At 41.5% G+C, this 14,058-nt stretch overlaps 1 protein-coding gene across 2 annotated transcripts in view; it reads left to right on the top strand.

The window, feature by feature from the left end:
- slc25a22a (solute carrier family 25 member 22a) overlaps positions 1–14,058 on the top strand; it is a 26,421-nt gene extending 12,363 nt beyond the window's left edge. The window contains exons 3-11 of one of the 2 annotated variants that reach the window (XM_061675995.1): positions 77–202; positions 284–339; positions 3,452–3,542; positions 4,375–4,429; positions 4,949–5,009; positions 8,302–8,446; positions 8,519–8,673; positions 8,752–8,827; positions 8,936–14,058. In XM_061675995.1, the coding sequence (XP_061531979.1) occupies positions 77–202; positions 284–339; positions 3,452–3,542; positions 4,375–4,429; positions 4,949–5,009; positions 8,302–8,446; positions 8,519–8,673; positions 8,752–8,827; positions 8,936–9,089 (919 nt within the window). In that variant the 3' untranslated portion in view covers positions 9,090–14,058. Of the gene's footprint in view, positions 1–76; positions 203–283; positions 340–2,676; positions 2,790–3,451; positions 3,543–4,374; positions 4,430–4,948; positions 5,010–8,301; positions 8,447–8,518; positions 8,674–8,751; positions 8,828–8,935 lie in introns of those variants that run through there. The other variant, XM_061675996.1, reaches the window with a different exon arrangement.

Raw genomic sequence — 14,058 nt, 5'->3', positions numbered from 1 at the left:
TTGTGCGATAAATACACTTACAGCAGCACATTGGCCTTGTTTTTATCTTGCACATACATTCTTTTGTCTCTTTTAGTTTGCCTGCCAAATTGATCAATGGGGGTGTTGCTGGTCTAATTGGAGTCACCTGCGTGTTTCCCATCGACTTGGCCAAGACTCGCTTGCAAAACCAGCAAAATGGATCTCGCCTTTACACCAGCATGTATGTCGTATCTTAACACATAAGACCTGACGTCAGCATTTTTGTGTAACATTCCTCGTCTGTTGTTGTTTTTAATTTCAGGTCAGACTGCCTTATCAAGACCATCCGGTCAGAAGGATATTTCGGGATGTACAGAGGTAAGTTTGGAAGTTGAGGAAAAATGAGATGAGGATTAGGAAAGCAAGAAGAGTCAAAGGACATCAAATGCATTGACGACTGCAGTGCAGACAATTACAGTCAAACCTCTGATGTCAAACGCAATCTCTCCCAGAATGCTGGTCAACCTCCAATTAGTTCCTATTTAGTGTCACTTATCCCATCCATTCATTTTCTATAGCGCTTGTCCTGATTAAGGTTACGGGTGGGAATATCCCAGCTGACTTTGGACAAGAGGCAGGGTACACCTCTGAATGGTAGCCAGCCTTTTTTTCATTTTTTTTTTCATTTTATTTTTTTTCTTTCCAGAATCAGAATCATCTTTATTTGCCAAGTATGTACAGAAAACACACAAGGAATTTGTCTCCGGTAGTTGGAGCCGCTCTAGTACGACAACAGACAGCCAATTAACAGAGAACACTTTTGAGACAAAAGTCTACCTATCCTGTTCAGCTGTTAGGTCAAGCAAAATAGAGAATCCGTATCCCTTTTATGCTGGAACAGTTTTACGGTGCAACAGGAGAGTTTTATATATATATATATATATATATATATACACACACACACACACACACACACACACACACACACACACACACACACACACACACACACACACACACACACATACTGCCACTGTGAGCACGGTGGACGACTGGTTAGAGTGTCTGCCTCACAGTTCTGAGGACCGGGGTTCAATCCCCAGCCCCACCTGTGTGGAGTTTGCATGTTCTCCCCGTGCCTACGTGGGTTTTCTCCGGGCACTCCGGTTTCCTCCCACATCCCAAAAACATGCATGAATTGAAGACTCTAAATTGCCCGTAGGTGTGAATGTGAGTGCGAATGGTTGTTTGTTTGTATGTGCCCTACAGTTAGCTGGCAACCAGTTCAGGGTGTACCCCGCCTCTCGCCCGATGATGGCTGGGATAGGGTCCAGCACGCCCGTGACCCCAGTGAGGAGAAGTGGCTCAGAAAATGGATGGGTGGACTGCCACTGTGGTTCTTTGTATTATGATGGAAATGTATTGAACATTTCAGTCGGACAGAACAAGGTTTGAAAGGGGAGTGACAGAAAGAAAAGGACATTACAGGGAAAAAATAACAAAATGATACAGAAAGTAAAGACGACCAAAGGCAGGACACTAAATGTAAGAAAGATAAACAAAATAATTTATTATATGCATTATACAATGTCACGTATTCAAGTATTGTATAGGGAAGTAGTTCTACTTCTGAGGAAAGAACAGGACAATAAAGGACAGTACAGGACAGGACAGGAGACGAGCAGGACAAAGGGAGTGGACCTGGCTGTACAACTGGAGTGTGATGGGAGTGGCTATGTAAATTTTAAATGGTAGCCAGCCAATTGCAGGGCACATGTAAACAAATAACCATTTACACTTACGAAATTATAGAGCAGGGTGGGAAAACTATGGCCCGCTGTCGACGTACTGCCCATTGAGCATTTACATTAGAGCTCTTTAATATTTGTTGAATTAATGTATTCCGTTTTGTTCCTAAAACTGATGAATTAAAATACATTTTGTAAATTAATTTATTACATGAAATAATTGAATTTATTTATTATAAATAATTGCACAAAAATGAGTAAAATAAACTATTTTACATGATGTATATATTAATAATTAATTTTATTAAATAGTTAGTTAATTGATTATAATTGAATTGATTCTAGTCAAATTAAAACATGAGAACACATTATTATTAAAATAAACTATTTTACAGACATTTGAACTTAAAAAATTTTTTTTTTTGACCTAGCTCATCTCTCTCTTTTAAAAAATGTAATGTGGCCTTTGAGCACAAAAGCTTGTCCACCCGCAATTTAGAGTATTTAATGAACTAAACATGCATGTTTTTAGAATGTGGGAGTAAGCCAGAGTACTTGGAGAAAACCTGCACAAATACAGGGATACTTTGTAAAACTCTACAGAGCAAGGCCCGAAAGCAAAATTCGAATCCAGGACCTTTCGCCTGTGAGGAAGACGTACTAGTCACTTCCCCATACAAAATAATGAAAACTGAACTACAGTAATCTGTTTCAGGGTCAGACTGCCATCATAAAACTTAACCTTACAGGCAAATGTTTGAAGTCACATTTTAACATCCTTAACTGTCACACAAGTGTAAACATAAATCTACTTGGAATTATATTAAAACCTAAGAACAATAAAACTAATGTTTCATGAAATACGCTTAGGTTTCGCAATATGCTGACATTTTGTGCAACTTTAGAACAATGGTTCAGGTGGTTGAGTGGTCGTCTCCCAACCAAAGGTTGCACGTTCAATCCTCAGTCCTCCCGTGACCGTGTGGAAGTGTCCTAGAGCAAGATACTGAACCCCCACTTGCTCCTGATCCTGCGTCATCTGTAGGTGAATGAGGAGACAGCGCTTTGAGTACCTTGAAGGTAGAAGAATGCTATATATGTGCATCTCAAAATATTAGGATATTGTGGAAAACGTAATTTATTTCACGAGTCCAATTCAAAGTAAAGCACCTGTATTATATAGATTCATAACACATAATAATTTTAATGATTATAGCTTACAGCTAAGGAAAATCCAAAATTCACCATTTTAATAAATATTACATTAACAATCAAAAGGATTTTAGGTGAAGCAATTAGGTTTTAAAAAAAAAAAAAAAAAAAAGGCCCTCTGCACACCGAGCGACACGGCCGAAGGTGAACTGTCGTACAGTGTGCAGGGTTCTGCAACTAGTTTTCATGAGTGGCCGACCGTCGACCATTAGTGATGCTGCGATAAGAAATTTTGAATTGCAGGTGGACGGCTTCGCAACGTCACAGATGTAACGGCCAGTCAAAAGTGCCATGTTGTACCACATGAGCTTTTACAACAACTTGTACTTGCAACTTGTACCAATACAGTAGATACAGTATACTGTATATATATATTAGGTTTTACAAAAATACTTCAATATAATTATAATATCATGTGCACCTGTGGTGAAAACTGAATTTGGAAAAAACAATGCATCAGCCCCCCATTACTTCTGCTCCTTCTTTCTTCCTCTTCAATAATATATGCTTTGCCACTTTTTTCTCCCCAGGAGCGGCGGTGAACCTAACACTAGTCACACCAGAGAAAGCCATCAAATTGGCTGCCAATGACTTCTTCAGGCATCACCTCTCGAAGGATGGGTGAGGGATTAACACACTTCCAGACTGCTTCTCATTCACACAGTGATTATCGCATTTACTAACATGTAACGTGACCCATTAGCTGCCCGTGTTCCAACAGAAGCACCAGTTAGTCCTCTGCTCTTCTTTCATCATTACTGTGGTGCCAAACATTGCATGGCAACGGTTTACATGTAAAGAGTTACTTATATGCAAAACACCAGAAATCTTGTCTATAATTCTATATTCTATTCTATTCCATAGGTGTCCTAGGTTTTCACTATTCACTGCCCCTCATGAGATAAAGCTGTGTTTCCATCTTTGTAGTGATATACATTCAGGCCGATGAATGATTGACTTGTCTTACCCAGCAGCTTGTCAATTATTTATCCTCCCTTGTGTCTGGCCTGTTGAAATGGCTGACGAAGAGTCACAGGTGGTGGAAAGTGTGTTTTCATCAACTACAGAAATACATCTTGACTCTCACGCTCGCACTGTTGCTGGACCAGTGGCATGCAAGGGAGGTGGGGTGTAACAGGGCGGTGGCTACGGGCATCCACCCAGAGGGGGTCATCCAAACTCCCCCCCCCCCCCCCCGTCGCCGATCGGCTTCAGCGGCCTAACGTCCTGTCCCGTAGATGATCATCTTTAGGGAGCATCAACAGCAGGCATCGATCGCCCCACGATCGGTTTCATGAGGAATCAACGTTCGGTGTGCATCGATAGCCCCCCCCCCCCTCCCCCACCCCCCGGTCAGGGATCATACACTTCCCCTTTGCACGCCACTGTGCTGGACTGCTTGCCTTGCATCCGAGTTCACTTTTTTGTATTTATTTGCTCATTGTCTCTCCAGAAAGCTCACCTTGCTCAAAGAGATGCTGGCTGGGTGCGGTGCAGGCACTTGCCAGGTGAGTCATTGAGGTGATGCTTGAATTGCATCCTGCTGTTCTCCATCTGGAACTGCTGCCGCATTAAGCAATGCCAGTGTTTGTAGAACATCACATCTCACACTAGTCAACACTACATGTAAATTAGTTTGAAGTTTATTCTTTGTCTCTGAAAGTCTAATGGTGTTATTATAATATAGTAATATATTATAATGTGAGGTACACTTTGCTCGGCTACGTGTACTGTGTGACTCAAAGGCAAATGCCCTTTGCCAATAAGGGCAAAGGCTTCAAGCCCAAAGAACATGATTAGATTAAACGTTGCCAACCTTGGATTAAGATCATAGCTCTAAACATGACCATCTCACACTTAATCCAGTTAACTGGTTACTCCTGTTTGGATGACAAAGGAAAACAAGGGCTGATATTTCCAGTAGCTAAAAGCTCGTTGGACATACTTTACAGTGAGGTTCATAGCAATGAATGAAATCACATTTTCTTAAAAAGAACTTTTAACATGTAAACTTTGTACTGCTGTAGGTTATTGTCACCACTCCTATGGAGATGTTGAAAATTCAGCTCCAAGATGCTGGACGTATTGGTAAGGAAATTAAACTGTTATGATGACCTTGTGTAAGTACATAAATTGGAGAAATAGTGTCCCCATGTGGTCTTTTGAGGAGATTGCAACAATTACAGCTGTCCTTGTTTTGTGGAGGCTACTGAAAAATGTTAAGCCAAGAAATTTTTTTGGAACTGTAGAAGACCTTTTTTTTTTTTTTAAACTTTACTAACTTTCTGTGGTGTTATACATGTTTTTGTAGTTTTCTAATAATGGTTATGGTTACGCGTTAGCCGGAGCCTGTCCCAGCTGACCTTAGGCGAGAAGCGGGATACAGCCTGGACTGGTCGTTAGCCAGTCACAGGGCACATCGACAAAGAAACCGTTGACATTGACTTTCACACCAATGGACAATTTAGAATCTTCAACTAACCTAACATGAATCTGAGAGAAAGCTGGAGGACCTGCAGAAAACCCATGCAAGCACACTTAGAACATGGAACTTCACACAGGAAGGCTGTGCTTTGAACCTTAAACATAAGAACTGTGAGGCGGACATTCTATCCACCGTGCTGCTTATAGTAATGATGTAATGATATGCAGTATTAAATACGGCACCATAATGCAGCTTACTAAATACAGTGCTGTGTAAAAGTATTGACCCCCTTCTCAAATTCTTACATTTCTGCATAGTTTCCCTACATTAATGTTTAAAATCATCAAACAAATGTAAATATCAGACAAATATAACCAAAGTGAACTATGAATGCTGTTTTTAAATAGTGATTTATTTAAGAAAAAAAACAAATCCAAAGTTACTGGGGTTTGTGTGAAAAAGTAATGACCCCCTAAACCTATTAACTGGTTGGGCCAACCTCAGCAGCAGCAACTGATATCAAGCGTTTTCTAGAACTGGCAATGAGTCTTTCACATCTCTGTGGATATATTTCGGCCCACTCTTCCTTGCTGAATTCCTTGCCACTGCATTTTAATTGGATTCAAGTCTGGACTTTGACTAAGCCACTCCAAAACCTTCAAAAATGTTTTTTTATGCCATTCAGAAGTTGATTTGCTGGTGTGTTCTGGATCGTTATCCCGCTGCAGAAACCAAGTGCGCTTCAGCTTGAGGTCACAAACTGATTTTCTGTTACAGAACAGAATTCATGTTTCCATCAATCACAGCAAGTTGTCCAGGTGCTGAAGGAGAAAAGCAGCCCAAGACCATCACACTACCACCAGCGTGACTGTTTCTATGATGTTGTTTTTCTGAAATGCTGTGCTACATTTACGCCAGATGTAACGAGACACACACCTTCCAAAAAGCTCAACTTTCATCTCGTCAGTCCGTAAAATATCCTCCCAAATGTCTTTTTTTTTTTTTTTTAAAGTAAGACAAGCCTTTATGGTTTTTTTTTTTTTTTTTGGTCAGCAGTGGTTTTCGCCTTGGAACTCTGCCATGGATGCCGTTTTTGCCCTGTCTCTTCCTTATTGTTGTGTAATGAACGCTGACCTTGAAGTGGCACTAAACAGGCCCAAAAAAAGTCATGTAAATTCAACACACCACAGAGAATCCTGCCAAATTTGAATGAATTAAAAAAAAAGTCTAAATATAGCGGCACGGTGGACGACTGGTTAGAGCGCAGCCTCACAGTTCTGAGGACCGGGGTTCAATCCCCGCCCCCGCCTGTGTGGAGTTTGCATGTTCTCCCCGTGCCTGCGTGGGATTTCTCTGGGCACTCCGGTTTCCTCCCACATCCCAAAAAACCCAAAGTTCAGGGTTTCCACCGCCTCCTGCCCGATGATAGCTGGGATAGGCTCCAGCACGCCCGCGACCCTAGTGAGGAGAAGCGGCTCAGAAAATGGATGGATGGATGGATGGATGGAAGTCTTAGTATATAAAATCAGACTTCAAAACTTGAATAATAAGGGCCATCTCTCAGCTCTCAGGCGCTGTGGGCATATCGAATGGATGCGCCAAAAGGAATCACACATACTAAAGGGGTGATAGCTTATACGATGTAAAATCACGTTAGGAGGCTCAACTTCTATCCATCCATCCAATCTCTGAGCCGCTTCTCCTCACTAGGGTCGCGGGCGTGCTGGAGCCTATCCCAGCGACCATCGGGCAGGAGGCAGGGTGCACCCTGAACTGGTTGCCAGCCAATCGCAGGGCACATACAAACAAACAACCATTCACACTCACATTCACACCTACGGGCAATTTAGAGTCGTCAATTAACCTACCATGCATGTTTTTGGGATGTGGGAGGAAACCGGAGTGCCCGGAGAAAACCCACGCAGGTACGGGGAGAACATGCAAACTCTACACAGGCGGGGCCGGGGATTGAGCCCCGGTCCTCAGAACTGTGAGGCAGACGCTCTAACCAGTCGATCACCGTGCCGCCTAATGTTCAAACTGATAAACTTTATTGTTTTAAGCACAAATAATCATTAACTTATAACTTAATTTTATGGCTGCAACAGCTGGGACAGGGTCATGTTTACCACTGTGTTACATCACCTTTTCTTTTAACAACATTCAATAAACATTTTGGAACTGAGGACACTAATTGTTGAAGCTTTGTAGGTGGAATTATTTTCCATTCTTGCTTGATGTCCAGCTTCAGCTTTTCAACAGTCTGGGGTCTCCGTTGTCATAGTTTACACTTCATAATGTGCCACACATTTTCAATGGGAGACAGGTCTGGACTGCAAGCAGGTCAGTCTCGTACCCGCACTCTTTTACTACGAAGCCACGCTCTTGTAATACTTTTTCACGCCACTGTACGCAGCATAACGGACAAATGGTTAGCATGTCTGCCTCACAGTTCTTAGGTTGAGAGTTTGAATTGGCTCAGATTTTGCATGTTAGGTTAATTGAAGACTGTAAATTGTCCTTAGGTGGGACTTCGAGTGTAAATGCATGTTTGTCTGTGTGTGCCCTACAATTGGCTGTCGACCAGTCCAGGGTATCCTCTGCCTCTTGCCAAGTCAGCCTTCAGCTAACTCACAACATTCATGAGGACAAACTATAGAAAAGGGATGGATATTTAAATACTGTAATGTCTTCATAGTGATATGATGAGTGAAATTCTAGGGTTCACTCATAAAATGTGTGGCTTCAATATGCCTTAAATTTAAGTTACCAGTTATGGTTCCTTTCCCTATACGGTGAGTGGGTACCTGATATTGTATTTAGTATTTTATTGTGTAGCCAGCCAGCGTAAAACATTGTCAACATTTAAATGGATGGATGGATGAATTAACCCATAAATAATCCTAACCAGATCATTACAATTATTTTCTCATAAATGTTTCCTGTGGTGCTTAGCGGCTCAGAGGAAGCTGATGCCAGAGTCAGTGCCAGCAGGCACCGTTGAACCCAAGTCACCAACTGCAATGCAGCTCACCAGACAATTACTGAGGGAAAAGGGAATTGCTGGATTGTACAAGGGCCTTGGCGCCACATTGCTCAGGTAAAACAAAGCTGTCACAGCAGTGGTACTTTTAGTAATGCAATGTATTTCACACTGTCTTCTGTTTCCTAGGGATGTTCCATTCTCCATCATCTACTTCCCTCTTTTTGCTAACCTGAATGACATTGGAAAGCGAGGCACAGAAGGACCCGCTCCGTTCTACGTATCCTTCATATCGGGCTGCTTAGCGGGGAGCACGGCTGCCGTCGCAGTCAACCCGGTCGACGGTGAGTGGCGAGCCTGAGAGCTTTATTGACGCAACGTGAGCTGACCTGATATTCTCATCCAAACCGTGTGTGCTGCAGTGATAAAGACAAGACTTCAGTCTTTGAACCGGGGGAGCACAGAGGACACGTACAGCGGAGTGACCGACTGCATCAGGTGACCTCATTGTGTCTTCACTGCCGCCGCTTATGTCATGTCTGTGTCTGCACAACACAATCGTCGCGCACCAGTTTGTGTAATAGTTTGTCGTTATGGGCTTTCTAGGAAAATCTTACGTAATGAGGGCCCATCCGCCTTCCTGAAGGGGGCCTACTGTCGAGCCTTGGTGATCGCGCCTCTCTTTGGCATCGCCCAGGTGGTCTACTTCCTAGGCGTGGGCGAGTATCTCCTCAGCTTCTTGCCTAAAAAGGACAAGTAGGAAGCGCATCTTTTTCGCCCTTTCCTGCCCCGATCGCATCACACCGCCGCCTGCGTGAGAAGTCATCTCATTCTTGCAGACCTTTATGTTTGTATTTTTAATGATCATGTACTACATTTTGTTTCAAATTTGTCTCGAATGTCTGAATCATGCAGGACGGAGCCTCCGTTTGCTGCCTAGCTGCCCGTGTTGGCGCTAATCAATCTTGATATGAAGCCACAAGCATCAGTTTGGCTTTCTCTAGGAGGGTGAATTTTGAATGACTACATTTGTTGTTTTATATTATGATTGTTGAAATTTCAAGGTAGACTTACTGCCCTGCAGTTTTTCAAGCTACTCTTTACCTGATTATTTAAAACAACGCTCCTCTCCGAATCAAATAGACTAGTGATGCATTAAAAATAGAATAGTGCAACTACCTTAATCATAAGCACACATATCAAGATTTTTAATAACAAAGCTATTCAGGATATTTCTCTATGCTTGTGTCTCAATGTACACTTCTGAAAAATATAAAGGGAATACTGGATGAATTTAATGTTCCAGTGTAAAATATGTATTTGGATGACAGTGTCATTCTTTGACAACAAAATAATGTTAGCGTTATGAAACTCAAATCATACATAAAAGTTGAAACACATCGAAGGCTTATCCGAGTTCTGTCTCGGTAATGTGTATGGGCTCCACGTGCCTGTATGCGCTGGAAACATGCAGATGAGTGTCTTGCGTTCTGGCAGTGCTATCTTGAGAAGAGGTGTTCAGGTGTATTTATCTGTCTCCTGGTATCTCGTCCGCACTTTTGACTCTACTGGTTACACAGCATACCTTCTGGCCATGGCGATTTTGGATGTGTCATCCTGGACGATCGGCACTGCCCAAGCTGCAGATAACACCTCATGCTTCTACTTGGGGTGAGGGCACTGGAAACATGCGAAACTGGGCAAATGTCCCATTTGCACAACAGCCGTGGAAGCTGATTCACAATCGCCATTTCTCACAGGTTGATATCCCTCATGACCGACCTAAAGTTACATTGGGATGAGAATGTGTTCCCTTTATCATTTTTTTGAACAGTGTAGTTCAGGGAAAGTGTTGATGTGATACCAGCACACCTGAGAAGCCACAACCCTTCAACCATAAGATGAGTTTCATTAACACATTTTTGTTTTGTTTTTTTTGAGCAGATCAGATTCCATACGATGCGTCCACAGTAACTCTACTGTTCACCTTGTTTCAAAGATCCTTCTGTGTCGTGTAGACAGGGGACAGAGTTAGGAATGCTGTCAGAACCGCACACACACACACACACACACACACAATCACAGAATCACGTTGCTTTCAGGAACTTTGCGCCACAGAGCGGTGTAAAAGCAGTAGTTGAAATCAAAGAGGGGTCTCAGTAACACTGATATCATGAGAATATATTGCAAATTTGATTGTAAACAGTACAGTCACTTACTGTGGAAGGCAGTTTTAAATCATTGTTTACAGAATAGTTCAGTGGATGTTGATGCATCAAACTTATCTGAGCTTGAATTCACTGGCAGGGCCTAAAGAGCAAATGACAAACCTTTATCATGAAATCCAATATCAAACCAATGTTTGTTTTGTTGACCAAACATACTTGTGGATGTGCTTGTTTGCTGTAGCTGCCCCTGTTATATCTCAATGCAAACCCTGCCATTGGTTTATCGAACCGGAGATCAAGGTGACTTTGACGTCTTTTTAATCCAATCACATTCCACTCTAGCGCCCATTTTGCTGTATTGTTGTACGGTAGATATCAGATGCAACTTTTGAATATTACTCATCGGTGGGAATAAGAACTATATATCAATGTTTCTTTTGATGGGTGGTATGGCACTGTATGTTTTTGTGTTGTTGATGTGTCCACCTTGACTCTATTGTACATATGCAGATGGTATGAAGTCTATGCTTTTAAGATATATTGTTTGTTTTGTACATTTTGGCTTATTTGCACACCTACCTCTCCCCACCCCCCTTATCCATAGTGTGGTAAATTTGTGTTGTGATGAAGGAATGCAACAAGCATAATTTGCGCTTACATGCAGCATGCCAATAGGTATGCAATCAGGAACATGTGCTTGGAGGTGCCAGTATGTTTTAAGTCTGGAGGTATTTATGGAAAACTGTTTTAATTGTTTTTATTTATTGATAACCTTGACATTCATCTAAAAGTCCATGTTGTAGTATGTTCTTTGTCCTCACGAGTAAGACAATTTAGAGCACTAGTCGATATCTAGGCGCACTAGTAGAATGACTGTCTTGCTCGTCATGTTTTTCCAGTACTCGTGGTACTTTTGGCTTACTTGTACACAATTAAACTGTACTTGTAAACTATGGAAAGCTGTTTGAGCATTTATTCGATATCAAGGGGGAAAAAAATCCATAAAGACGCCCATATTCTATCCTTGTTTAAGAATTTATTTGATATCCCTGTAGGACAAGTTGGGCATGCTAGAATGACAAATGTATTTCACTACTTGTAAGCAATGGCGACCCATTTAAGCATCTATTTGATATCCTACTAGTATACATGTGCGACTAGTGCACTCTTTGTCCTTGCTACTAATAACAAAATTATACTAGTTAACATCTAGCACTTCATGCTAGTCCTGCGTAGATATTAACTAGTGCACAGTTTTGCCTCACTAATAATGTATGTCTTTGTAGTAAGCCAAAGTTGTCCTACTATTATGCAGAAATGTCAAACATATGGCAAGCCGTTTAAGCATTTATTCGATATCCTGCAAGTGCACTAAATTGTCCATGTACTACTACACTCTTTGTCCTCACTATCAAGACTAGCGACGTTTCCAGGACTATATGACATTTCTGCACACTAGTAGAACAACTACAACAACTACACGTTACTAGTATGTCAAAAATGTTCACGGAAAAACCTACTAGAACACCTGAACTTTATTTGGTGTTCATCACAAGCACTTTGAATGGTGGCCGGTGGGTGCTGACTTCCATTTAACGTGATCCTGACTGCGGTTGGTTAATTCTGAACACAGCCACATCCCCAGGTTAAGAAGGTGTGCACACTTGTGCAACCAAATTATTTCAGTTTATTTTCCCTTCCCCTCTCAAAAAGATCCAAGTGTTACAGGTTATAGGTTAATTGTGGAAAAAGTATCGAAATGATATATCTTGGTCTCATTTTTTTAATATCAGAAAAACCTGGCACTTGAACAGGGGTGTGTAAACTTTCTATATCCACTGCAGTTGTCCCACTAGTATACCAAAGTTTTCCTACTAATGTTCAGAAATGTCATACAGTCATAGAAGCCAGTAGTGGGGAAAAAACGACAACTACTAGGAACACTACTGTGCTGAATTGTCTTAGTTGTGAGGACAAAGAGCATATTAAAGTACATGGACCTTACGCAGGATATCAAGGATATTGAATAAATGCTTAGCGGCTTTCCGTAGGTCTCACGAGTCTCACTGTTGTCTATTCCAAGCAAATGTAGCGTCATATAATGCCAATAGACTTTGGCCCTACTGAAATGAAGTGTTCCCTGGACGAGGCCAACGGAGACCCGCTGACTTGAGACTGTAAATGTAACATCAGTCAGTTTTCGAACGGTGCTCGCTCCATTAGGCGGCCGCGCTACGATGGAGATGCCACGATAGCGACTGAATCACATGCAGGCAATTGTCAGCAGTCTTAAAGCACAAGCCATAAGGTCACCTGGCACCTCCGGCCCTAATGACTGTAACAGCTTAGCCACAAGGAAAAATAGCTTGTGTAAGCTCATTTCCGTAAATGACTATTACGCTTCTCTCGACATTCCAAATACCGTTTTCATCTCACATTTGCTGTTCTTGTGATTATCCCTGTTTTGTTTGAGTGGCAATAATGGTTTTTAACCTTTCACCCTGTTTTATATTATTTTAGCTTTGACAATGTTGTGTAAGTCATGAAGCTTTACTTACGCCATGAATTATTGCTGACCTTGTGAATTTGGTTATGTGAGTGCGTGCGTGTCCAGACAAGTGTACTGTAGTGTTGTAGCTGATGTGTAGTGGTTCTCTTTGCTTGTGTTTGTCTGTCACACTTGTGTGCCATCTCTCTCTCCCCTTGCAGAGGAGTTGTACTACACTAAATGTACGAGGACTTTTGAGTGTTTAGAAAGCAAGCACAAAGGAGGATTAAGGGACGCGAAATCACACGTTGATCCCTGACGAGCCCAAAGTGTGTGCAGACACTCAGATTCCAATGTGAACTGTATTTAAGTTCATTTGAAATGATAGAGTTTCTTTTTTTTTTTTTTTTATTTCGGGGTTGAGTCAACATAAAGAGACTCATGTGATGGTGTGCACTAACAGCAGTTATCCACAAAATATATATTGCCTAGATATTCTAAATGAATCAGATATAAGAATGTAACTTAAGATATTATCAGATGTATTATTTAGCCAATAATTTATCTCCAGATGTATTGCTTTACACTTTCACCTAAAACTTAGATGTACACAACACAAAACCAGCTTACTGATATGCAATAAGAAGAAGCGGCACACACTAGTAACAAAAATAAACTTGTCAGCATCACCATAATGTATAAACAATGTGACCAGGGATCTTCTGAACCTTTTCGGGGTCTGACCCCTCCTCAAGACCTCTGTTCACTTCCTCCAAGAGGAATTGTGAAATACACAGCACTTTAAAACAACAACAATCCCCAACCCTCCCACCAATGTCACCCACACAATACCTCTATGACATCGAGGGTGTTTCTCTTTGTGTGCAGTGATTGACACATGTCCTATGCATTGTTTACGATGCAATAGTAAAAAAAAAAAAAAAAGATTTAGTGTTTCCTGTTGCGATTTGCTGTTCAATAAACTGACTGTCCCTAAATCACTCTGGGTTATGTTTGTTTTTATACGCATCTCTGGAGCTGCTTTTAAGGTCTTTCTTACTGTCTGTTGTTTA

Source organism: Phycodurus eques, chromosome 5, assembly GCF_024500275.1.
Source record: "Phycodurus eques isolate BA_2022a chromosome 5, UOR_Pequ_1.1, whole genome shotgun sequence".
In the NCBI taxonomy this organism is placed as follows: Eukaryota; Metazoa; Chordata; class Actinopteri; order Syngnathiformes; family Syngnathidae; genus Phycodurus; species Phycodurus eques.
The sequence above is the reverse complement of the archived record's forward strand: the minus strand, read 5'-3'. Positions and strand labels throughout refer to the sequence as shown.